This window comes from Mya arenaria, chromosome 4 (assembly GCF_026914265.1).
Source record: "Mya arenaria isolate MELC-2E11 chromosome 4, ASM2691426v1".
In the NCBI taxonomy this organism is placed as follows: domain Eukaryota; kingdom Metazoa; phylum Mollusca; class Bivalvia; order Myida; family Myidae; genus Mya; species Mya arenaria.
Genome location: NC_069125.1, coordinates 56,393,321 through 56,419,018, shown reverse-complemented (window position 1 = coordinate 56,419,018; position 25,698 = coordinate 56,393,321). Strand labels below are relative to the sequence as shown.

At 34.4% G+C, this 25,698-nt stretch overlaps 1 protein-coding gene across 2 annotated transcripts; it reads left to right on the top strand.

Annotated features, from left to right (window-relative positions):
* Positions 1–700: 700 nt before the first annotated feature.
* On the top strand, positions 701–24,589 carry LOC128231487 (uncharacterized). 2 transcript variants are annotated; one of them, XM_052944374.1, is made up of 6 exons: positions 701–792; positions 3,957–4,174; positions 10,651–10,807; positions 14,085–15,032; positions 15,228–15,406; positions 17,832–24,589. In XM_052944374.1, the coding sequence occupies exons 2-6, from the start codon at positions 4,004–4,006 to the stop codon at positions 18,255–18,257; spliced, it is 1,881 nt and encodes a 626-aa protein (XP_052800334.1). In that variant the 5' UTR covers positions 701–792; positions 3,957–4,003; the 3' UTR covers positions 18,258–24,589. The 2 variants fall into 2 exon arrangements, with proteins under 2 accessions (XP_052800334.1, XP_052800335.1); XM_052944375.1 differs by lacking the exons at positions 701–792; positions 3,957–4,174 and adding an exon at positions 9,310–9,536.
* Positions 24,590–25,698: the final 1,109 nt, after the last annotated feature.

The window sequence follows — 25,698 nt, the reverse complement described above, 5'->3', positions numbered from 1 at the left end:
AATCAATGTGTAAATTATTTTATTCGCTGATGATATTATATTTTTACCACATATCCAGCGAGTTTACAAGCCCAGATGGATTCTATTTACCATTATTCTGTTAAATTGGGATTAAAAATCAATGTAAATAAAACTAAAGTTTGTGTGTTCAAAAAACGGAAGCAAGCTAAAAATATACAATTTACATTAGAAATGAATTTGTGAATATAGTAGATAACTTTAATTATATTGGTGTTTACTTTCATTATACAGTACAGGCAAATTGTCACATGCAGTAAAACTGCTTAACGATCAAGCTGATTTTTTTGCTGGTTGCACCCAGAATCAATGCGATTGAACAATAGCGTGGTACGCATACCATCATCACTCTGGTGGACGAGAATGGTATTACTTTCCACCTAGCAATAAAAGTTATAACTTTAAACCTAGAACAATTAAACACTCCAGGTAAATGAAATATGCCTACAAAACCAGCGATCGTTATCTGATAACCAATTACTTCAATAGGCAATGAATACCGGACCATGTGATAACGGGATTTATCATCTGATAATTACGCGGTATAACTCAGCCCAGTATCAACATATTCCGGTATCGGAATGTGATACAAGTTACCGTGCGATACCGGGTACCGGATACCGGGTTTTAGCACCAGCCATTGTATATAGTCAGCTAATTGGTCAGTATTTTAGCATGACCCCTTTCATGGAAGTGTGTCAGATGTCAACAAGTTGAAATTATACGTACTTTACCAGAATTTCTTACAATGCAGTATGAAAATTGATGTTTTAGGTATGTAAATGGTTACTTCTGAATTTAAGATACCCAGTGTATTCTAAATGACAGCCATGTGTTATGACAATTCCTGAAACTTTACCACCAAACACATCTGCTTCCTTCTAAAGACTGTACTGTACATGTACATTAAAACCGTAAAAACAGGATATATTTAAAACAGGATTAGTCTTTTGTGACACCATAGCTTCATAACCTATAAAAACAGCCGGCTGATTGTACAGGATCTCCTTTTTCATTAGTTCTTTACTGCTTTTGAGGGGGTTGAAAACAAATCTGAAGAAACAGAAGTTGAGTGTTTTGAGCACATAATGTGTACAATTATTACCGTTCCGTTATTAGAACTTTTTTAACATTTGGATATTCATTTTGTTCTCTAAACGCCACAAGTCGACTGATCCAAACCAACATACCTACAGGAAATTGTGATATTATGGACATGTTCATAATGTTCTCTTTCGCATTTAAAGCATCAGCATGGTAAATGTATTTTTATTTTTCAATTAATACTGGGATACCTTACTGCATGTATAATTATTATACTAGTGTAACAGTCAGCAGTAGGCGGCGGATGTGCGTTCATACTGTAATGGTCTGCTGTAGGCGGCGGATGTGCGTTCATAATAACATTCCGTTACAAACGGAAGTACGTTCATAGTACGTATGTTATCTTGGTTGGTATTATGCAAATGAGCAAAGCCCTAGGTCTCTGTGAGGATTGAGAATTTACTGTATATAAAGACCAGAGGACCCCTTCAGGGTCGAGCATGCTTTTCTCTGAAGGGATCTGTTAGTGTTTGTTTGACGTCGCACATTACAAATGGTGGCAGCGGTGGGATGTTGACAACTGCCGGAACAGAGTGGCCTTACCCTTGAGTCTCCCCAGACCAAGACTCGGGACGAGCCTTCTCGGAGGGAATAGTAATGTAACGGTCCGCAGTAGGCGGCCGATGTGTGTTCATAGTGTAACAGTCTGCTGTGGGCGGCGGATGTGCGTTCATAATAACATTACGTTACAAGCGGAAGTACGTTCATAGTATGTATGTTATCTTTGTTGGTGATATGCAAATAAGCAAAGCCCTGGCTCTGTGTGGATTGAGAATTTACTGTTTATAAAGACCAGCGGACCCCTTCAGGGTCAAGCATGCTTTGCTCTGAAGGGATCTGTTGGTGTTTGTCGTCGCATGTTACACTAGCCACAATAATGGGCGTTAAGGGAACTTTTTTAACATTTGGATATTCTTTTTGTTCACTAAACGCCACAAGTCGACTGATCCAAACCAATGTAAAATATATTCTTCAACTGTTACTCCACAATACTTAACATTTCACTGTAAAATAACACTGACGTTATACTTTAATTATTTTAGCCAATACCTTTTACTTATTACACTTCAGTGTTTAATAAAGCACAAATAATAAGTATTTTTAGATCGACTTGTCAATAAAGCATCGCCATTTTGAAACCATCTAGCAGGTGCCCGTTATCTTTCCACTCAATATACTTGGTGCTGGGATCTGTCATTCTTGGCTAGGAAAACAACAAGTGGGATATGGACGCGTAGAGTCGCCAAATCAAAAATCGTCAAAGACTCTGAAGTGGCTGTTTATATGGACTAATTATTATACATGCAGTATCCTAGCTAGTCTTGAGCATAATCAATAACAAGAAATATCTTTGAAAAAGATAAATGGTGATTAGTTTGTTAATAATGTCTTGAAAAGTGTATGAGAAAGCAGTATGGACTTAACATGTGCATATTGTTTGTTTCATTGGAAAATATCAACTGTTTAAAGTATTGCTGAGGCAGATGCTTTTAGTTTCTGCACAAATTTCTTACTCAATAATATGGTGAAGATATATTATTTGCTCAACATACATGTGCATAATTTGTCTGGTCAAAAACTTTAGAAGCCTTTGTCTGATCATCAACAAAATTTGGTGAGAATGTGTCTTTACATAATATCTTGGACAAGTTGAACAACCAGCCATATCACTTATTGCCCAAATAGAAATTACCAAAAATCTGTCTAATGTCTGATAAATACTTTTAGAAGCCTTTGTCCAATCAGAAATGACCTGAAATTGATCTTGTCCAATAATCATCAAATTTAGTCAGCATGTGTATGGGCAGAGTTTGATAACTAGTCACTCCAGATTAATGACCCTTTAATTGGCAAAAACTACATTTAACCTGTCTGCTCTCTAAATTTGGATAACATACAACCATTTATCACCAAACTTGGTCTCGTAAAAAAAAGGTCGAGCATGTTTTGCAATAGTTTTTTTAAAAGGAGCTGCATTGCCTTCATACAGGGGATACTAAAACTAAAATAACCGGCAGCGATGGAATATGCTGAAATAAAGTTACATCCACTGTGTGCTGATACTGATAAGTAGACATCGAATAATTTAATTGAAACAAAGGAACTTCGAAGACGTCGGGACCCAGTTAAAAGTTTGGTTTAACGATAATTTGGATTAACAGTTATATTAGACAAAACAGTGTTTGCGAATTTTTGTAGATTTTTAAAAAAATGTCTCCCTGCACTTAGTTGATCCAGCTGATGTGTTTCTTTGTTAGTTATCTGTCCAGTATGTTGATGCAGTCTTAGAATTCGCTGCCATCTGTCTGCTCCTGATATCCTCCCATTTTGGTTACTGGGCCCTTCTCCGGATTTTGTGGCAGAGGGTCAAGTGAGTAATGTGGCGATCAAAATTGTTGAGATAGAAATTTCAAACAGTAATCTGACTGTGTAAACCAGCCATTTTTTACAAACTACACCACCCAAAATAAACCGCTCATTATGTGGAATCGATGTTTGTTACAGAGCTAATTGTGCTACATTATCACCTCAATGGGCAAGGCAAGCCAATGCTTGCGTGCTATTGCAGTATGGTTTGAAAACTATAAGATGACTGATTTTCAGATTCGATACAATGATAGATCAATAGGTGTGTAGTATCGAATAAGGATTGTAATTTTTACTTCAAAATGGTGGTAAGTTCAAAATAGCGATATTCCGTTTATTGATTAAAATTTTAATTGAACAAAGAAGAAATAGGGACCAAAAAATAAATTCAAAATGATGATAATTTTGTATACACAGTGTTTGGATTATCAGTGTAATTATATATGTGTGTTGTTTTCTGTTCTCAGATTCTGACAAGAGTCTCTCTGTGTTTCCCAACATTGCATAGAAGAAGATGGAAGACACAGACAACAAAACACCACAGCTCTCACAAGACATTCCATTCCGATGTGTAAAGTTATCAACATACATAGAGATAGCTAATAAACTTGACCCAACTAACATCCATGGGAATGACTGGCATATGCTTGCTGACCAACTTGGTTACTCATTGGAGCAGATTCGGGTGAGCACACTGTTATTTCCCAAATTGAAGAAAACAATGGTATTCCAAGGTCTCAAACCCTTATATAATTAGCCCTTTAAAGAAGCAGGAATATCTTGCTAAAATAGCATATGTCTGTCCATCAGACCGTGAACCATATCTTGCCTGATAACTAGAGATTGCTTGGGCCTACAGTCTTCAAACTTGGTATGGAGGTTCATTACGACTGTTTTATGACCCTATTGATTTTGAGGTTAGTAGATCAAAGGTAATGGTGACCTTGAACACAAAGTCTTGTTTGATTGATAACTAGAGTTTGTTAATGACCTGCAGATGATCCCTATTGATTTTGACATCAACAGGTCAAGGTCAGTCACAGTGACCTTGAACATGAAAACATTGTCCCATCAATATAAAGAGAACACTTTGAGTAATGGTCCTCAAACATGTTATAAATGTATTAGTTAACACTTCAATTTAGAGCTACAGATAAATGTCGCAATTGGTGTAAATGGGCTTTATTGATTAACATTAAAATGCTCCAATTTGATATTAGATTAAACATCTGTTTGTATGGGAATGAATACAAAATGTTATAAGGGTGTACCATTACTAAGATAGATTTACAACCATTTTGAGAACTACCGTTTTGACCAAATCTAAGAAACTCAATGATTTCCCTTGAAGAGCGTTGTGTTCTATAAGGCAAATGAAAGGAAGCACTGTACAATGTTTTTAATTAATTAAGTTCTAGTTTTTGAATCAAGCTTATTGTGTATGTTAAATACATGCATGTTTGCACTTCAATGTTCTAGTAGACTTTAACAATTGCCATTACACTTTAAGAGAATGAAACCAAGGTGTACATGTACATAACACATAATGAAATTACACAAGGATCGTACGATAGACTAAAAGTATAAAGTTATCTGTAGTTCTGCAATTGACCTTTAATTAGGTAGTAATTGTGTATCAGTATAACTTGCATTTCCCTTATTCCTGGGAATAACATGTTATCATCCATTTAAATAATTCACTGTTGTCAGGAGGACGCATACATGTTTAACTGGAAACAATAACTCACCAACTCCGTTAACAATCTTTAGAACTAGTCAATAACAATACTTACTTTCCTCAATCTTTATGGGATGTTGGTCATAACCTTAAATTACCCCACAGAAATGCAAAATGAATAATTGGCTGCCATAAGGGGAGCATAGGTATTTAACAAACATCTGTTGTGCTCATGTAATGGCTATCTGTCCAACAAGGCCAAATCGGGGGCATTTGTCCTGTGGCTGTGACATATCTTTATTTAACTTGTTTAGTACCTCAGATACCTTGATATGTGGCATAAACCTCCCGTACTTTGACCTGTTTGGAATTGACTCACATTTTCAATGTTGTCAACATAAATAAGAAAATATCTACAACATAAAAACAAAACTATAATGACAAATCAAACAGTAACATTATATTTCTATATAATGATGATAATGAATATATAAGTAGTTCATACAATGGTAAAGGTGCTCGTTTATCAGTCTGTGTTCCTAGTCGTATTAAAACAATAACGCTTCCATCTAAAGATTGATCTTTTTTCATTTCCTGTATTAAACAATGATATAAATTATACAATACTTGCTCTAAATTGTAATCATTAAAGAGAAAGATCTTAGTTCCTATATCAAAATGAAGGTTTTAGAATTATATCCCTTTTCTGTCTTCAGCACCGTGAAGATAGTCCTGCAACTAGAATATTCACTTCTATAAATTTTTATTATATTTGTGGATAAAATATGTATTGTTAAACGATACAATACATACTGGTTGGAAACCAGGTTTCGGCAGTTTTGACAGATTTTCTCATTAGAAATGGTATTTAGAGAAATATTGCATGTAGTTACACAAATTAGGGGTACAATTATGTATAATTGTATTTATAAAACTTCATGAAGCTCACTCCCGATTGGGTGCCAAAGGGGGCAATTAATAAGGACTAATTTAAGCTTAGTGAGAAGCAGTACCCGACATTCCTATGTCAAACACAATAAATGTTTTTGTGTCATTCTGAAATGAATGCTATATTTATCAGTTACAATACATAGTGAACATTAGATATGACAGATAAAAAGATTTAACAAAAATAAACGTAGAATGAATATGCATCCTGTATGATAACAGAACAATACAAACAATAGCCGATGATGATTCATATTCCATTGTTGTCATTAAAGAATAAATTGGTCAATTATTTAAGCAACATAAATGATCATTCGGAAGAATGATGTTATGGTCTAATGTTATACTTAAATGTTTGTGAAAACATAAACCATGATAGGAATTCCAACAGTTATCATTGTAATTATGGTTTGAAGCATCTAGTTGTATCATATCGGTATTGAAATGTAACATTGAATGTTGCTCATGTACGTCATATTTTGTGTATGTCCCTAAAGTGCACTCTATTCAGGAAGCTTGTACATAATAGTTCACTGTGCAATTTGATGTATAACAGAATTGTACTTTTATAATCACCATATTATAAACTGTAATTATAGTTCACTGTACACTTTGCTGCAAAACAGAATTGTACTTTTATAATCACCATATCCTGAACAATAATTTATGACAAGATTTGTTGTGCAGGTTCAGAGCGATGTATAAAAGTCACTAGTAATGTTCTCTTTTAAAGTATTATCATTAGGAAATTTGCTTAGTTCCGATTCAGACATCCAAACACTTTCAAGTGTAAATTACCCAGAGGAAAAATATATCATGTTGTACATTTGATGAAGTTACCTGTGTGCATATAGAACTACCGCACAAGAAAAAGTTGTGAGTTCAAGGCCGGCTTGCTTGTGAAGTGCAACCTGACAAGCCACTACCAGGAACAGCTAGTTTGGTTTTATCAAAAACAAGAGAGATTTGTGCATTCTCTGTAGCCATACCGATTGTTCAAAGCGTCTGAGGCTGGGTCACCCAAAAGATCTTTTGGTTTCACCAGTTTAAGTCCCGATGAATCTACTGTTCAGCAGTATACAAGAGGTTATATTTAAAAAATTAACATAGAATGTATGCAGAATGTTTTCTGGTTTACTATAAGGCATAATTCAATTTACAAACAAAACAGAAAAAACAACAACAAAAAACTGACTGGGTCGAGCCACTGTTAAATACATATTATTAGGATTGCCATAAAACAGAGGACAAAATTAATAATATATTTACTTATTCAAGAGGCTGCAATAGATCTTACTAAAAATCAAGTCATGCTGAAGGAAGAAGATATAAAGATAACAGTTACTGTTCTCCTTGGAATGTACCTACCCACTCATAAACCCATTAAGTAAAATTGCTTACAAAAATAGTTTCCAATATAACCATTAATTGAGACCAAATTCCATGGTTGCTAAATAAATCTTGATGAATCAAAATACAAGGAAGTAGGTAAAGTTTTGTTTTTAGTACACAGTGTTTGTATTGTGTGGATAATGTCGGGAATGGAAGTTTGATTGGTTGATGAATGACATTGTGCAATTATCGTCTGGAGACATCTACAATGGTCTGATGAAATACGAAAAGTAATGCCTTTACCAGTAGTTCAGCCATATGCCTGAAAAAGTCACAAAGTGATCTCAAAATCCACCTATTTAAAAACAGGTAAAAAAGTAACTCAAGTAAATAACATAAATGTTATTGTTCATTGTATATTTTTTTAAGCAAGTATTTAAATAACAAACATTGAACTGAAACCATTGTGCATTGGTCTTTGTTGTACTGTGATGTTGTGTTTCTCCGGTTCAACATGGTCATCATTAAATGTTTGGCTACTGGGCTTGTCCTTGTAGTTGTCAACTTAATAATGTTCAGTGTTACCCACAGCAATAATTCTGTGACTCAGAATTGGGTTGTATCCAATCATAGATAGAGGGTTGATCAGATGTCTTGTCAAACAAAAGCAATGTATATATCTTTTGATGTAGTTGTTGTATCCATAGATAGAGGGTTGATTAGATGTCTTGTCAAACAAAAGCAATGTATATATCTTTTGATGTAGTTGTTTTATTATACTCATTTTATTTAAAGCATGACTATTCAAAGAATAAAGAGGCTCTGCATCAGCGTTCGGTTAAGGATTTAGGGCAAGTTGGCATTTTCACTTATAACTCCAATTCCCTTCATTCAATTCATTTAATACTTCACACAGTTGTTCAGGACCATCACACAATGGTTACATAACTCCATATTATCTTAAATACAAATAATGGCCCTTGATTGGCAAATTGTGTCAGGTATAAGTTTTAGGGCAAAAAAGGATTTTTACTATCATCTACTATACCCTTTATTCCATCAACTTAATACTTTAATACTACGCAATTATTGATGACTGTCTTACAATTAGGTTAGATAACGCAATTTCATATTAAATACAAATTATGGCCCCTGATTCACTTAGGAACTTAAGTAAAAGTTTTAGGGCACATTGTGCCCAGTTAAAGTTTTAGGGCAAGTTTGGATTTTTTTTCTATACCCTTCAATCAATTGACTTAATTCGTCACATAGTTGTTGTGGCCATCACACACTTAGGTACGCCATATTATCCTAAATACAAATTATGTCCCTTGATCAATTTAAATAGATTGTATAAAGTTTTTGGGCAACTTTGAGTTTTAACTCTGATCTCAAATACTGTTCATTCAATGGCCTTCATACTTTACACAGTAGTTATCACACAGTTAGGTAATATATTTATATTAACATTTATTTTACTTTTTTATTGCTTTTGACATGCACATATAACATCATTATTGAATTCATTTCTAAGATATAGTGCCATATAATCCAGCGCACTGTCCTACTTGCTCTTGTTACATAAGAATTAAATAATACAATTCAAGAAACTATTATGCGCATTGGTAGATTGTTCGTCAAATAACTAGATCTTAACACAATAAGCTGTTCATTAATTTTATTAACATTAAAAAAAACTCCTTGTAAATGTTTTAAATTATTTTGCATAGTTTATTTCCTTATAAAGTTATTGCTATGAATGTGATTAGCATTTTTCCTCTGGGGAAGTTTTGCCTAGTAAATTGCCATTGTTGTACTGACGTTTCTAGCCTCGAGGCGTGATATACATAAAGAATGACAGTGTGTCTGACTCAGACCATGATTGGTGGAAATCGCAAAATAAGGAACTAAGCATTAAGATGGATTCATATACGAACTTGTGAATGGATGTACATTACTTAAGTTATAAATTGATGCTATTTAGTGTTGACTTGTTAGTTTAGATTTCAAGACATCATTATTTGATATTTTACCTTCATTTGAATGCTTTGCAATTTAAGGCAATAATGGTGGATTTTTTTTGGCAAAGGTGAATTTTATTGTATCTTGATTTCCTGTTTTGGTTTCATGAAACCTTTCAACAATAACATATTTTTTCATGCCAAATTTTAGAGAGAAAAAAACTTTTTGTTAATTATATTTCAAAGACCATCAATTATATTTTCAAGTAATGCTAATGAAAGGCTAAACTCATTTTTTTTTCTTTTAAAATTTCTTAATAGTTTTTGTCATAAGGCATACACATAATTTTATCATCTTTTTCTCATATCATCTATTTATTTAGTTTACCGTGCACTTGTACCAAACTTTCAATTTGTGAGCTATACAAACTTACTTGTGAATTAAGTACCGGTAATGGTGAAAGGATGTTAGAATGTACCTACAAAAATAAATGGTATGATGCACTCTTTCGATGGTCCGCATTTCATTGTTCAAATTACCCACTGAATGGGCCAGCCACGGGTAATATTTATCACTTTACCTGATTTAAATCAATGGCACCTGAATGCTGATTTACTGAAATAGATGTATTGGAAAACTTTAGAAATACTGCCATCTCATTGGGCAAAATGAAATGTTGACCACAAAGTTTGATTAAACTAATAGTACACAGTTTTAAAATCCTTTTTTTTATTTGGAACAGAATAATGTAGGCATGAACAGGCCGGTTTGGAGAAACTCATATTCAACATTCAAGGCCTAATTTGTCACAAGTACCTTTTTGTTACTGTTAGCTTTTCGAAAGTTAATCATCAAATAAAATGAAAATTTTAAAGATGCACTCTTTACTCCCAAATAAGATTTACCACAATTAATACAATTGTTTCAATATACCAAAAAGGATGAATAAATGTTGAAAATAATGGTTCTTTTGAAGGATAACAAGTTTAATTTGACAGAAAGGTGCAAAAAACAGGGTATTTCTACCCTATGAGACTATAGTTGATCACAGTAAACCTTTTAGCACTCACCATTCATTTAATATTTTTGCATTTTCACCTTTAAAATACACGGTTACAATCTTGTTATCAGTAATTAATATTTTCCATAAATACATTATTAAGAAAGTAGTTTAAGGTTTATCACTCAATATTTAACATAATAAATTATGATATTAATTATTTACATTTGATCAATTTCAGGTGTTTGAGAGTACGCAGTCACAACATGGCCGTAACACATTGAAGGTGTTAGAGAGTTATCGCACACAAGGGGGAAGCACTGTAAACAAGGTCCACCAGGCTCTCAAGGCCATAAACCGACCAGACGCAGTGCAGGCTTTGGAGGTGGCCTTCCCTCGTACGTTTTGGCTTTCTTCTCAGATTATTAACTATTCGACTTTTTTCATGCTTATTAAATAAGCATTGATTTTCACTGAAAAAAGTTCAAAGCAATGCATTATAAAGTATAACTTACTGTTAAGACACAACCGCAGCAAAATCTTCCAGGTACTGAAATGATCATTTGAATTAATAATACCCTACATTTAAGACATTGCTTAAACTAAGCTTTAAAGCATTCATTAGTCTGGGTTCCAAGACAGAAAAATGTGAAAAATAAGGAAAATTACTGCACCCCTCTGCTATACAAAATATTTTGGTATCAAATTGTAGGTTAAAGTCTGTAGATTATGAAAAGTGAGTTTGGCCACTTGGCGGCTCTTGCGAAAAGGAAATATCCAAAATGGCGTCCAAGATGGCCGCCATTAATTGCCATTTCAGTAAAAATACTATATTCGAAATTAGCTATTTTCATTAAATAACTAAGAAAGAATATTCCCATGGATATTACTTTTTTCATAATGAACTTCAAATTGACATAATACCTAAACTACTTTAAGGTCATTGTCAAGGTCATTTCAAGGTTAAAGTATAAAAAATACCCTAAAATTCGATTTTTCCTGTTTACATTTCCTCTTTTTTAATTCATTTATGTTTAGTGTGTGTCAAAAAGTGGTGGCAGAATTGTAAATTGTATGTTCCTTCATTTAAAACAATATTTTAGGATATAGCTTTTATATTTTTTGAAAACGCCAAGATTCGTACTATAATAGCATGCGGTCGCAAGATTGCTATTGCTGTAAGAGTCTTAAAGCAAACTGTGCTAGTGTTACTCTGAAAGTCTATCTAAATGCATGGCATGTATCTATTTCATAGTATGCTTTATGTTGACATATCTATCTGACCTCTCCCATGTCAAGTTCAAACTTATTTCAGCCATTTCAAGGTCATGGTCATTCCAAGGTCAATATATGAAAAATAACTCAAAATATGTTTTTAGCTCTACTGGCCAAAGGCCAGAAGAGCTTATGCGATGGTAATGTGTACGTAGTATGTGCATCCGTGCGGTCGTGCATTCGTGCGTCTGTAAACAATTGGTTGTGAACACGATACAGTCTTCAGTTTTGATTGTATCTCGATGAAACTTGTACAGTATCTAGATATCCATTAGAGCTTGGTTCCTTTCGAAAACCAGCCAGATGCCAGCTCCGCCCATAAATGCCTAGATTATGGGCCATGAAAGTTTTAAAGAAATGCTTTCTATTTTTAGCCAGGTCTGCATGAGCGAATTCTATTTTTAGCCAAGTTTACATGTACATGTAAATTCAAGTCTAGAGTTAAGGGAGACAATTTGCAAGTCTAGGATTTTGAGAGACAATTTGCTTTTTGCTTCTGCAGTTGATTTTGTGAATTAGATGAAATGGCAATTTATAATTAGCTATCTGTTTTATCATTTTTAGCTTATTCTGAATATTGACTGTTTGTACGCCATTTTTAATATCTCCATGGTAACAGCATATAGGGTGCATTCAAAATGAAAAATAGAAAGAACATACATAGTAGTTCATTTTGGTACATATATAAGCTTGATACACATCATCATTTATAAATATTAAAAGAAAGAAGCCAGTCCGATAGTGTATTTTTCTCAAAATTAGCATTTTGACCGCTCAAATGACCTTGACCTTGAAAATATAAAATGTAAATAAACTTGATTCTTAACAGTAGTGAGTGTATGTATATATTTAAAAGGCGATTTGGTTTTAATATTAACTTTCAAAATATCGTAACAACCAGGGCTTCTAAAAACCGGCAATTTGCCGGTCTGGACCGATTTTGACCAAGCCAGACCGATTTTAGTTTCAAAAAGTGTAAAAAAAATCGGTCCGAAATTTTCGAATTTTTTTTTTAATTTTTTTTCCAAAACGACTTAGTCAGTAGAAGATGTAGAAATTGTAATACACAAACATTCATGGGTCATTCACACTTTCAAAACTACATCCAATAGGTCATAAAAGTGTCTTGGTTACCATGAGACCGATGCGACCAGCTGCTTTTTCCGCTACGCTGATCACTCTATAGCCTATCTGTTAATTAGCAGACGCTTGCAATCGGTCCAATCACGTGTTTTGGTATAAGCAGAAGACACAATTAAACAAACTATGTGTTAATTATCTGCTTGCAGCTTTCCTGATTTAGTGTTAAAATCGGTCCATATTTTCACATGGCAATATGCTATGTCGTCGTCGATCATTACTGGTACATGATATTCGTTTGTTGATTACAAAACGGTTAAATTTAAATTGTTATAAAGAACCATTGCTGGTTAAAAACGGCTTTAAAGATAAATGCATGTCATTGTTAATCCATGAAAGCATTAAAATACCGAATTAATTAACGTAATAATATATAAGATATCATTACGCTTGATTAACTACATTGTCTGACAGCTGAGTCCGCCGCTTACGTCATATTTATTCACAGTAATGAAAAAATCGTTGTCGATATCACACTTTAAGCTTGTTGCCCCGATTAAAAATCTAGATATATACTATTATTCAAGATTATCAGTTGAATGTTGACCCACTAAAGAAGCATTAAGCAAATAAATCATGTTTCACTTTTTGTCGTCTGACCGCTTTCCGACAGCCACAGTTAATTACGATCGCAGTCTTTCTTGTTAGAAACGCCGCAGAACTCGATGAGAATCTCATTTGAATTAAACTTGTATCAATGACTAACCGAATCGGCTATGCTGGCTCTAGAGCCCTCTTACGAATTGCCACATCTCAAAAAATATTGACAGAAAAGACGTCGCGAAAATGTATGACATTTCTATAAAATCGGACTATTGAACAGGTCTTTCTTTTTTTGAGGGGGGGGGATTTTTTTTTGGGGGGGGGGTTGTCGCCGGGTCCGGACCGATTGAGGTTCCAAAGTTTTAGAAGCCCTGGTAACAACCTATTATTTGATTATTTCTTATATTACAAATTTTGGCGGCCATTTTGAATGCCATCTTGAATTTAGCAAATTCGCAAGAGCCGCCATGTGGCCAAAGGCACTTTTCATAAACAATAGATATTCTCCTAACACAACATATAAAAAGAATTTGTATAACATGCCGGACACTTTTTTCTCAAGAATTAGGACTTGGAACCCGGACTATCATATGATTATGTTGTCAGTCAATAAAAAATGTGAAATGTATGGCAATAAAGCAAGGACTTACTATACCCTTACATTGAATTATTTTAACCTTATTGTTCTGTTTAACTTGATATATTTTTTTGTTTCAGAAATTGAGCATGACTTTGCTAATGAGTCTCCAAAGAGACTACACGATATGATGGAAAATGACTATGCCTGGTCCTCTATGGAAAGCAGTGGTTGTCACTCCATGGGTCCTCCTACTTCGTATCCTAGCACCATGTACCACCATAACAACCACCAGCAAAATGTGTCCCTCAATAACCCATGTCAGATGGGGAAGATTCAGAGACATAAGAGTGTTGAGCCAGCCAGCAACATGAGGCTGCCAGTATCACTGCCTGGCTATGACCACAGCAGTCCAGAGTTTAAGCGACAACGCTCCATGCCTCTCACAGATAGTATGAGAGTGCGGGCCCATGATAGTAACTCACAATTTTATCGTGAACAAGAACCAATGGACTCTGTGTCTCCAACTTGCGAGGCTGTCCCAGTCCATGTTGGTCTCATGCGGGCAATGAATGATCGCAAACTTATTGGTATAAATCCCATCAGTTCTGGCATTCATAGTAACAGCCATTTTGAGAGGATTCCCCAGGGCTCAAATGGGCAACAAACTCCGGGACGGCCTCTAAGGCTGGATATCACACAGGCCACAAGGTACCGAGACCGACCACACCACCAGGACTTTATCAGCCCTGGCCCCACCCCCACCACGCCCTCCACACCTCTGGAACTACTTCAACATATTGCTAATGAGAAGCAGTTTCAACCTCATGATGGCTATCAGGAGTTGGTCATGATGAAAACGGAGCAAGAGTTACTGAAGAGCAAGGGTGGAGCCAACTCTTATGGCCAACAGTCTGGTTTGTTTCTACGAGATGGAACAATTGTGGACAGTCAATGTTTATCCAGACAGCGATCACCCAATGGACCAGCAAATACCTTTCCCCAGCGTCTGAAGCCGACACCTCAACAAATGAACAAGTCTGCTTCTGTGCCAACCAATGTGAAACTGTCTGAATACACAAAAAAAGGTAAAAAACATGTCATGTTTTGAAGACTATGGTTAGATAAATAAAATCATACAGTTTATCTGTGCATCTAAAATACTGCACAATTTTAACTATTATTAAATCAGTTGGGGCAGATTTTGATATCAATTGTCTATATTTATGCTGTTATATTTCAATCCATTGAACAAAATGATTAAAAGAAAGCAACTATTTCAGCATTTCGCCATATAAAGGTGTTTGTCACCTACGCTGCTGATGACAAACAGCACACAAAGCGTGTTCTGCGACTGTGCGAGTGCCTTGAAAAGAATGGGTTCCGATGTTGTGTCGACATTTGGCAGAGGAAACTACCTGAAGACAAGCGACATAACTGGTATCGAGACAGATTCGAGGAGGTATGTTCTTTAATTACCTTGTCTGATTTTTTGTTTAAAAGCTGAGATTTTGTCATACCTAAAGTGTTGTCATTGTAGGTGTCATTGCAGCTCATTCATACACATTACCCACAACCCAGTGCTCAAAAACCATTCAGGATATTAACATGAGCCCTTTTCCAAATGCCAATGTGTATATTAAGAATATGTTTACCATAGTTTTGTTCCTTAACCATAAGAGAAAATCCAAAAATTGTTGCCATCCTTGTTATTATATAGCATCAGTTAATGGTTCTTAAAGCATAACCTCTAAAACATTACGTAATGGTACGTATGCCTAGTTCTTTCTCTGAACAACTGGAGACAAATGAATTGAAAAATTCTGAACGCTGCTCTGGAATTCTTCTCTTGCACTATTTTGTTTGCACTTTCTGTCTTAATTACTGAGGTCTGCTTAGAAATGTGGCTTCGACTTTATTTGTCTTTCAAATTTTTACACTATTATTGTGAAGCCTTAGAGGAACCTGTGTTCTTTAAATTCTGATTATAGCATCATCTTTGGAATACCTCTGATACAAGAAAGACCACACTTGTGATTGGCCAAAAACATTAAATGTTCATCAAATAAATGTGCAGTCAATGAAATATGTGCTCACATTTGTGACAAAAGGCAATAACAAATTTTTCATAATATTTTCTTAAAATGAAAACCTGTTGTCTCCATGATAGCGAAATTCAATCTCTGCAGTTAATTCAAGGGTGTCACTGTTGATATCCTATAATTAGGGCAGGACTGAGTTAATTTAATCAGAATTTTATAGTTTTGCAGACAATGACATCCTTTAAAATGATTTTGGCTCTTCGTATCGATACAGAAGTTTGACTATTGTTTACGTGAGAAAAAGACTGTAAGGTCAGCTTATTTTTGATGTTATTAAACAGCGAAGTCAATTAACACAGAGCAAAGCTATTGCCCTCAGTAACGTCTCCTGTCTATTTGAGGATGTGTAAATGATAAATAATGGATCTGTATTTCAATTTCCACTTGTTTTTAAATGTTTTTCGGACCAGCATTATACAAAATTGGGTAAAAAATCTAACCAATGTTTTAGCCTTTAATTGTGACTGAAATCAGTGAGGCGTGTGAATTACAAATTCTACATTTTTTACTCACTTTTTGACCGAAATGATGACTTATATGGAAAAGAACCGGACATATTTGTTAGCCATTTGCTGTTACCGAAATTACCGAAATTGGTATGGTGTTGTCAAAATAGGTCCAGACCAGCAAATTGAAAGTTTTTAGAAGCCCTGCATATAAGGTTATATGGACCTATTTATGTCTTAGAAAGGGCAATTGAAAACACCTGGCATCAATACCTTGGCTTTGAAAACACAAATGTACAGTAAGAAAAATATTCAAATCACTCTCCAATGATGGAAATGTAGTAGCCATGACTTGATATTGACAAATACCTACTTAAGGAAGTTAAAAACAAAAACAAAACAATAAATGAAGGGTACATAATTTTTTTTGACCCAGCTGATTTGCTACTGTGAGTCAAGCAGCTCAAGCTTAATTTCCGAATTGAAGATTAACCCTTGTTGCTTAAAACTACCATACGGAATATTTAACACTTACTCACACACAGAATGCACAAACAAAATGTTTTCATGCATCTTTGAACCCAAAAACTAAAATATTCAATGCTATTATATATCCAATTTGTGCAGAGCGTGGCACTTGCATGGCTTTAGTTGGCAGCTCCAGGCTTTGTAAGAGAGAGACTTTGTGTCTTTTGCTTTGTCGGTGTATACAGTTCAACTGCGATTACTCGAGCAAGTGTTAACTTGAGAACTGCGCATTGGTTGTGGCTAAGTCCTAGCCTTTATGCCCTCTTTTTTCATACTTTATATCCTGTTTATAACAGTAAACCTAAACAAGAACTTGAGCACAATTCCGGTCCCTAGTACACATATCATACACAAAAGCTTATGAATAACTCAAAGTCATAATTGCACACATTTCCCCCAAAAGTGTGTTCCAAAATAAACAGACAATTGACAGATCATAAAATTTTCACCAGTTGTAAAAATTGCAATTACAAACAAAAGGAAAATTAATGAGGTGTGAAAATCGATAATCACCATTAAAACAAGACCAGTATTCATTGATAAGGTCAATTTAAAAGTGATGACAGCGATATGAATTTGAAAACGAAAATAACTATGGTATAATACTACTAGACATGTTTTCACTTCAAACTTCAAAAACAATGCATTTCATAAAGAACTAAAATGGAAACTCAGGATAACTTGAAACATTGGATAAGGTTTAAGGTCGGTCCCCTGCTCTTGAGTTATCACAGTTTTACTGTAGCTATGTTTCAAAATTTTGTAAGCAACTGAAATTGAAGTGTTCTAAACTTCCCTGCACTTATTCCAGGCTGATTTTATCCTGGTGGTCCTGTCTCCGAAATACAGACGAGAGACTGACACGTTTGAGATGGACAACGATGCTGACGACAGCATGGACAGCGATGAGGAGGAGAGATCTGGTCAGTCCTACCAGCTTCATACAAAAAAAATATACAAACTCATGTGCAGTGAATACACTCAAAGCCGTTCTTCACAGCGATTTGTTCCTCTGGTATTCCCAGGAATGGTAAAGGACCTTATTCCTCATTGGTTGATCGGGTCAAACAACAAACCCTTCTACAAGTGGCCAGATCAGTATAAAGATTTGCTCTGGATGTTAACAAAGCCGGAGAACCGTGTGCCGGAACACACACCTACAGTCAACCGGAGTCTTAGTGAGGATTCACAGAACATTGAAAATGAGGCTGTGGTAGAAAACGGTCACCTTGAGTAAGGTGCTTTGAAAAAGTTTGTTGAAATAACAGTGATTTTAGATATGGAGGGTCATTTGTTGCCAGTAGCCATGAAACATCAATATGATAAATTATGATGCATCCTCTTCTCCACCTATGGTGTAATGTTGTTTTTGATTTTGAAGAAATATTGTGGTATTTATTATGCTTTGTAACATGACTTAAAGTAACATCTGAGAACTATAATAAGATTGTTTATTGAACCGCAACATGCACTTTTGGGAAATATAGGACAACTGTTTTTTTTTATGAAATAATCATTGATAAAAATGCTAGACGTTAGAATTTTGAAAAGTGCTCTAATTACTTTGAACATTTTCATTGAAGTCACTGCATTTTGGGAGAATTTATGAAAATCATATCATCAATGTTTCCATAGCAACCAAGTTTTTGGTCATGGCTTTTGGACATAATGTCTGTTTCACTCAAACCTTTTTTCATTTATGAATTTTAAGTAAGAGCCAGTTGGAATATTGATTCAATATTAATGAGTGATATTTTACAGTGTGACATCATGATTGTGTGTGAGTAAAAATGCAAACTGCATAGTCAGGATTGTAAACAAATACTTAACACAAGGAAGAGTACTTTCCTGAAATGTAACACATCAAAGAAGACAAAGCAAGCAAATGTCTGAAGCCCAAAATAGTGGGATGTGGTTCATTTAATCTCTGACAAGCAGCAGTGATTGTTCCCTAGTTTCTTACAATGTCAGTAAGCTCAGTTATAGTAAATTCACTGGTCAAAAATAGATAACCAGATAAACGTTTGGTATTGAATAGCTTAGTTAGGTTTGTATTTATTACCTTTTATATGTGTAAACCAAAAAGGTTTCTTTCATGTTTCCCAACCTACCATATTATTTGCTCCGACCCTATCCCTTTTTCTTGTTTTGAGAAATATTTTTCATCATTTGTTAGATTTTTTTTTCTTTTTATGCCCCCGAAGGTGGGCATATTAAAATCGCACCGTCCGTCTGTCCGTCCGTCCGGCTCTGTAACTTTCCCTTGTATGGACAGATTTTAAAATAACTTGCCACATGTGTTCCACATACCAAGACGACGTGTGGCGTGCAAGACTCGTGTCCCTACCTCAAAGGTCAAGGTCACACTTAGTGTTTATTCACAATGGAGTGCTGCATATAAGGACATAGAGTATAGGTTGTCGTGTCAGGGCTGTTACTTTCCCTTGTATGGACAGATTTTAAAATCACTTGCTACATGTGTTCCACATACGAAGACAACGTGTCGTGTGCAAGACCCATGTCCCTACCTCTAAGGCGAAAGAAACACTAAGTGTTTATTCACAAGGGAATTCTGAATATAAGGACATAACAGTGTAGGTTGTCAAGTATGGGTGGTATTTTTTTATGTTCAGAGGCAATTTAAATTAACTTGCCATATGTATTTGACACGTAAAGGCAAGATCAACTTTTCATGTACTGACCTTGTTCGTAGGTCAATGTCACATTCGGGGGCATTCGTCACATACTGTGACAGCTCTTGTTTAAGTTAAAATTGAACAACACCAGTTATGCTTATACTGATTGTACAGGTATTCTAAAGCATAATTTTGTGAGTTTTTGGGAACAGAAAAATCTCAAGAAACAATTTGCCCTTAAAATAAAAATCTCACCTACCTACCCTATTTTGGGGAGTCATGAAACCTGAATCAAACATTATTTTTTTACACCATACCTATGTGTTTCTGTGTTATTAATTCTTTGTTCAAGTTCTCCTTTACCTTGTAAAGTGTTTAAAAGTTCACAGTACAGAAATTATGTGCTCTTGCTTTGAGTTCTATTAAACTGTGTTCTTCCATTCTTTGCTGTTCATCTTATCTGTCTTTATTTCTTTGCTTTGATGACTTTGAACTTTTGTCAGTTTTGCAATTTAATATTTGATTATGGTTGAACTGTCCATGATGTAAATTTAGTTGTAGGTCAGGGTTAGATTATATAGATTGTGGGCGTCTGTGAAGGAAGTCATTCATAGTGGCATGCAGTGACCCTGAAGCATAGTTACAAGGGAGATCACCATGTTGAAGTTTGCTAGTGTTTATTAATGCCGCCATAAGGCTGTTTACAACTTTCAATGGACAAGGGTATTTGGATAAATTTTTAGATTGTAAGAAAAGTGAATACTTACCAATAACACTTTTTTTTTTAACTTTTCCTTATTCTATGTTGTAATGGAACCATTTTGATTTCTGTGAACAGATAAACAAAACTATAAATAACATATTTTTTTATAAAGAAATGTTACCCAGACGGCTACAACAGTAATCTTCAAACTTGTTTAATTGCTTTTCTGGTCACTGGTCAGATGCAGTGGTTATTTTCCTTTGAAAAATCGCTACATATTCATCACATACCTGTTGGAATAGATCTTCCCTGATCTATCGTCATAACTTTGCAAATAAGAACAGTGTGGAATTGAAATTATTCTATTTTGTTTTGGGTTTGTTAAAGATATACTGCTTTTTGTTGGGGAAATTTTCTGAAAATGGGAAATTTCAGAAGCTATTTTAGGGAAGAAGAAAAAGGACCCATTGGTTGGGAAGTAGGCGGGCACTGCCTATGGCAGACAGAGTAAAAAGGCCCTGTTAAAAGAATTAAAAGAAGGCAATTATGCCCCTTGATATCTACTTTACATGTATGGAATATTTTTTCACATATCTAAAAATTGTTCCGCAGACATTTGCTGCGAAATGATTGGCTGCCATTTGGGTGGTGGAGGGATACATGTTTTATTTACTCTTTAACATGTTCCTGACAACAATGTGCTCTCTATGAATAATTTGTTACATATCAATTTATGACACCCCTTATTTTTTCAATCAATATTACAATGTTTAAACTTTTGTTAACCCTTATTTGATTAAATATATATTCACACATAAACCTATTCAGCCATGACTTTGATGTCTTGCATCAAAATTCCTCTTGTGTGTTTGTCTTGGATGCCATAGGTCTGGTGCTGTTTAGAAGATGTTGCCATATTGTATCTTGTTTTGTGTTAAATTAGACAGTGGTGTATGCGGCATTATTACATGTGTGTTGGGTGTGGAATCGTTTAAATATATCTTGTTTTCGTATGTAGTTGATTTGGATAGTTCTGTATGTTTTAGTATTTTTATTTTTGATAAAACTTAGAATTTTAACATTGATTTATTATGAACATAAATAATTGTAAAAAAAATATGTTTAGTCTAAACATGATGTTTTTATAATGATTTACTAATGACAAAAACCACTATAAAACATTAATTAGATCTAGTTTCTAATGTGTGATCATTATCTAAAGAACCATGATATCATAAGTCGTATTTTATCACATCAGACCAAAATTTCATGTTGATGGGAAATTTTCCATTTGATATATATATTTGCTATTGCATGGACAAGTCTGTTGACATTTATATTGCAATGGTATGGTCAGTGCAATAGATACTGGTACATGTCATGATTATTATTCTTTGTTTAACTTTATCTGTTGATATATAATTGTTCTCAATATTTTTACATGCCATATTTCTGAAGACCATCCCTGGTGGATTTCAGAGTTTCAAGGGAATTTTGACCTGTCTAAGTACAGGTAAGCAAAATATCAACATAATGTTTGACTGCAAGAGTCAATTTATTCACATTTATTTATTGCCCTAAGATAACATTTTTAGCTCTACTATTCAAAGAAAAAGGAGGCTTCACTACTCTCCACAGCATCTGCATCGATTTAAGGTTTTAGTGCAGGCTGGCATTTTCACTTATAACTCCAATACCCTTCATTTAATTCACCTAATACTTCACACAGTTGTTTACGACCATGCCACAATATGGGAATATATCTCCGTATTATCCTAAATACAAATTATGGCCCTTGATCAACTTGAGGCTTAGTTCAAGATTTTAGGCAACTTCCGGTTTTAACTCAGATCTCAAATACTGTCCTTTCAATGCCTTTCATACATTCCACGGTAGCCATCGCACAAATAAGGTTATATAATTCCATATTAACCCTAAATACAAATTATAGCCCTTGATTGATGTTTTTTTATCTTTTTTTTTTAAATTTCTTTTGAAAGGCACATTTTTATATTTTTAACCAGATTTTCACAAGTGACACCTGGTTATTTGAATTGCGTACGCCATTGTTCAGGCAGACTGTTGGGCTGCCACCATCAAACTCACCTACAATATCAATTAATGCAAGTTAGGTTTGACATGTAGTGACCAAACTTGGCATATAGGAAGAGTAAATGGAGACATTTCATGGGATTGTGTTTGGGGCCCATAGGGTCAAGGTCACTGTTTTAAAAATAGAAGGACGGTTGGTACTGTATAACTTTAGTTAGGGTTGACATATTGTGACCATATTGGTATGTAGGAAGAGTTTATGGAGGACTTACATGGGATTGCATTATGGACCCCTACTATCAAGGTCAAGGTCATTGTTACTAATAAAACGTAGACTGAAGTTCTTCTGTCAATCATAGAAAACCTGGTTTTGTTGAATTGCAGCATTTCTTGTTTACTTTTTAATTTGACTTTTTTTATTGCTTTTGACTGGCACATATTACATCATTATTGTATTAATTTCTAAGTGGTATATAGTTGAGCATGCTGTCCTACAATAGCTCTTGTTTTTAATGTTCTATTTTTAAAGCATTTTTTTTAACTTGCATTCCTTTTTAACTGAAAAGCAAGGTATTAGTATAGATATGTTGTTCAAAAATGAATTTAGCAATCTTTTACATTTTTCCCCAATCAAGCACCAAATGAATAATTATTAAAATGAATACTTTTTTAATTGCGGGGGATATTTCCCCTTGCCAGGGGATACGACATGTATGATTCTTCATGACTACTTGAAGGCAAATGATTTATTTTATAGTTCATTGCTTCTACCCTGATTATTTGGTACACCATATTTTTTTTATTGGTGTATGTGACTGAATCGATTCATATGTGGTCATTCTTAATGATGTTTACCTGAGTGAACAATAAAAGTCAATTAAAGTTCATATCTCACAAATTTAACAGACCTATATTTATATGAACAACTACAGAAACAAACAAAGTAGTAGAAAGTTTAAACATAAACCCCCTTTAATGACACAGGGTCAACGCCAAGATGTAGAACACAAAAACAAACAATCACAAACCAGAAACATGGAACAACAGCACAAAACTCCACAAACAACACAGTACATAATATTCTATATAAAAATAGGGGTGTTTATCAAGGATTGTTAGATACTGCCTTGGAACGGTCAGTAAAATGAAAATTTAGTGGGGGTTTAAACTAGTTTGTGTGCACAACCTCACTCTTATCCCAACATTCCAGAATAAAATAAAATGTGAATGGTAAATCTAATCAAAGTATGCTGTAGCTCCCAGGGAATAATTTGTTTAATTTGTAATAAATCTATACCCGGTACTTTCAAATCAACAGGCAAAAGACTTCTGCTATCTTGCAAATGAGTTTTATCAAATACATTCATTGGCTGACTGCACTGTAATTGTGAATTTAGTGTTTGTGCATGTTTATGTGCTATTCTGTTATTGGAATTCATTCTTGTTTTATTATCTCTGATTTTAATGCTGATAAAATGTTTTACATTGTTTAATGTTTCAGTTAAAGTTTTATGTTTTGGGACCGACAATGGGACCAGAGAATATGTGAAAGGCCCACGCTCAACTACTCATCATTTCTAGTCATTGTTATGAGGAATTGTGGCCTCAATTTTCACAAAACATTGAAGTCCATTTTTGTAATGCTTACATTCTTAAGAGTTTTTGGAATTCTAAAGGAAATAATCTTATAAACACGTTAAACTATTTTTTATCAAGTAAAAAGTAAAAGTAAGAAAAAAGGCTTAATGAAATGAGCTACTTAAGCTTGTTATAATTCAGAATTTTGGAGAAATTTGGGCCTGGTGTTAGTTTGATGTCTAAATATTATAATACATTATTATTATGAATAAACGTAAGTGCTATAATTTTTACATTTATAAAATTTTCAAATATGGAATATAAGTTACAAGTTAAGCATGTATTGTGTTGTAGTGTTAAAGTAACGTTGGTTATCTTGTTGTGCTCCTTTAATATAGCAATGAAACCAAAAATGATTTGAAAGAAATTACTGCATCTTGCAGGACAGATACACTATGAGGTTAGCCATATATATTCTAGAGCTCACTTTGTTTTTGATAATTGTGAAGATTTTTACTCCCAGTGATTGGTCGTTATTGTTAATGTTTAGTACATTTTTCAAGAATGTAATGTTAGAATTTAAATAAATGGTTTTGCTTATACATGAGTTTATTATCCATGTGTTAAACATTTAGAAGTTCAGGCAATGCTTTAGATGTGACCACAGTCCAATGTTGATAGATAGATTTTATTTAATAGAGTGTGTGAAATTAAGCTAGTCTCACCAGTTACTTTTAATTAAACAATTGAGTGCAAAGTCAACATTTGACAGTGCCATGGATTGGCATTATGAATGAAATTTAATACAGCCAACGGCTCACTTCCTTTGCTGCTGGAAGGGTTGGCCTATTATATCATTGATCACAATTACGATTGTGATCAGCAACTGTAGTATTAAAATTGGAACAAGCCCTAATGGAAATGAACAAGCCTGAAAATATAATACATTTCAATGTCAAGTTACCTTCATAAAAAATACCTGCAAGTTGGTCAATTTTAGGAAATAACAAGTTTCTGTTAGAACTGTTAAAATACTAGTCAACATGTTCAATCTCCCTTTTCAGGATGGTTGAATAAAAATAGAACATAATGAGGTTTTCAAGGGGCTATTTTTCTGGTGATTGGGTATACTTTATAAATGGGTCCAATATTTCTACCCTAAAACAGGAAGAAAAGCACATCATAAATAAATGAAGCATATTTCAGGCACAAATAATACTGCTGACAATGGAAGTACAAAAAATCAACAAACTATCAGTAGCTGATTTATACAATAATTGTGTGATTGGTAATCTGTCCCTAAAGTTAGAACAATTCCACCCATTTCTGTTGTAAAAAAATGCTGGTTTGGGCATTTCAAAAGATAGTAGAATTCAAAATCCAATCATAGCTGTTTGGACTAAGCGAATATTGCTGACTGAATCACATGAATTACTGAGTAGAATGGGAAACTAATGGAATTTATTATGGAAAGTGGAGACTGACTAAAAACATACAATTGAAAGGAAAAAAATTGGATTGTTATTCTCGGCCAAATCTACAGGCTCATCTTGGATAATAAACAAACCCAACATTATACCAGTCTCTCGCTTGCGGGCTTGTACTAATTTTGACCACTGCTATATGTCTGCTGAAAGCGTCAGCCTATATGTCTTTGCTGCTGGAAGGATCAACCTTTATGTCTTTGCTTCAGGAATGGTCAGCCTTTA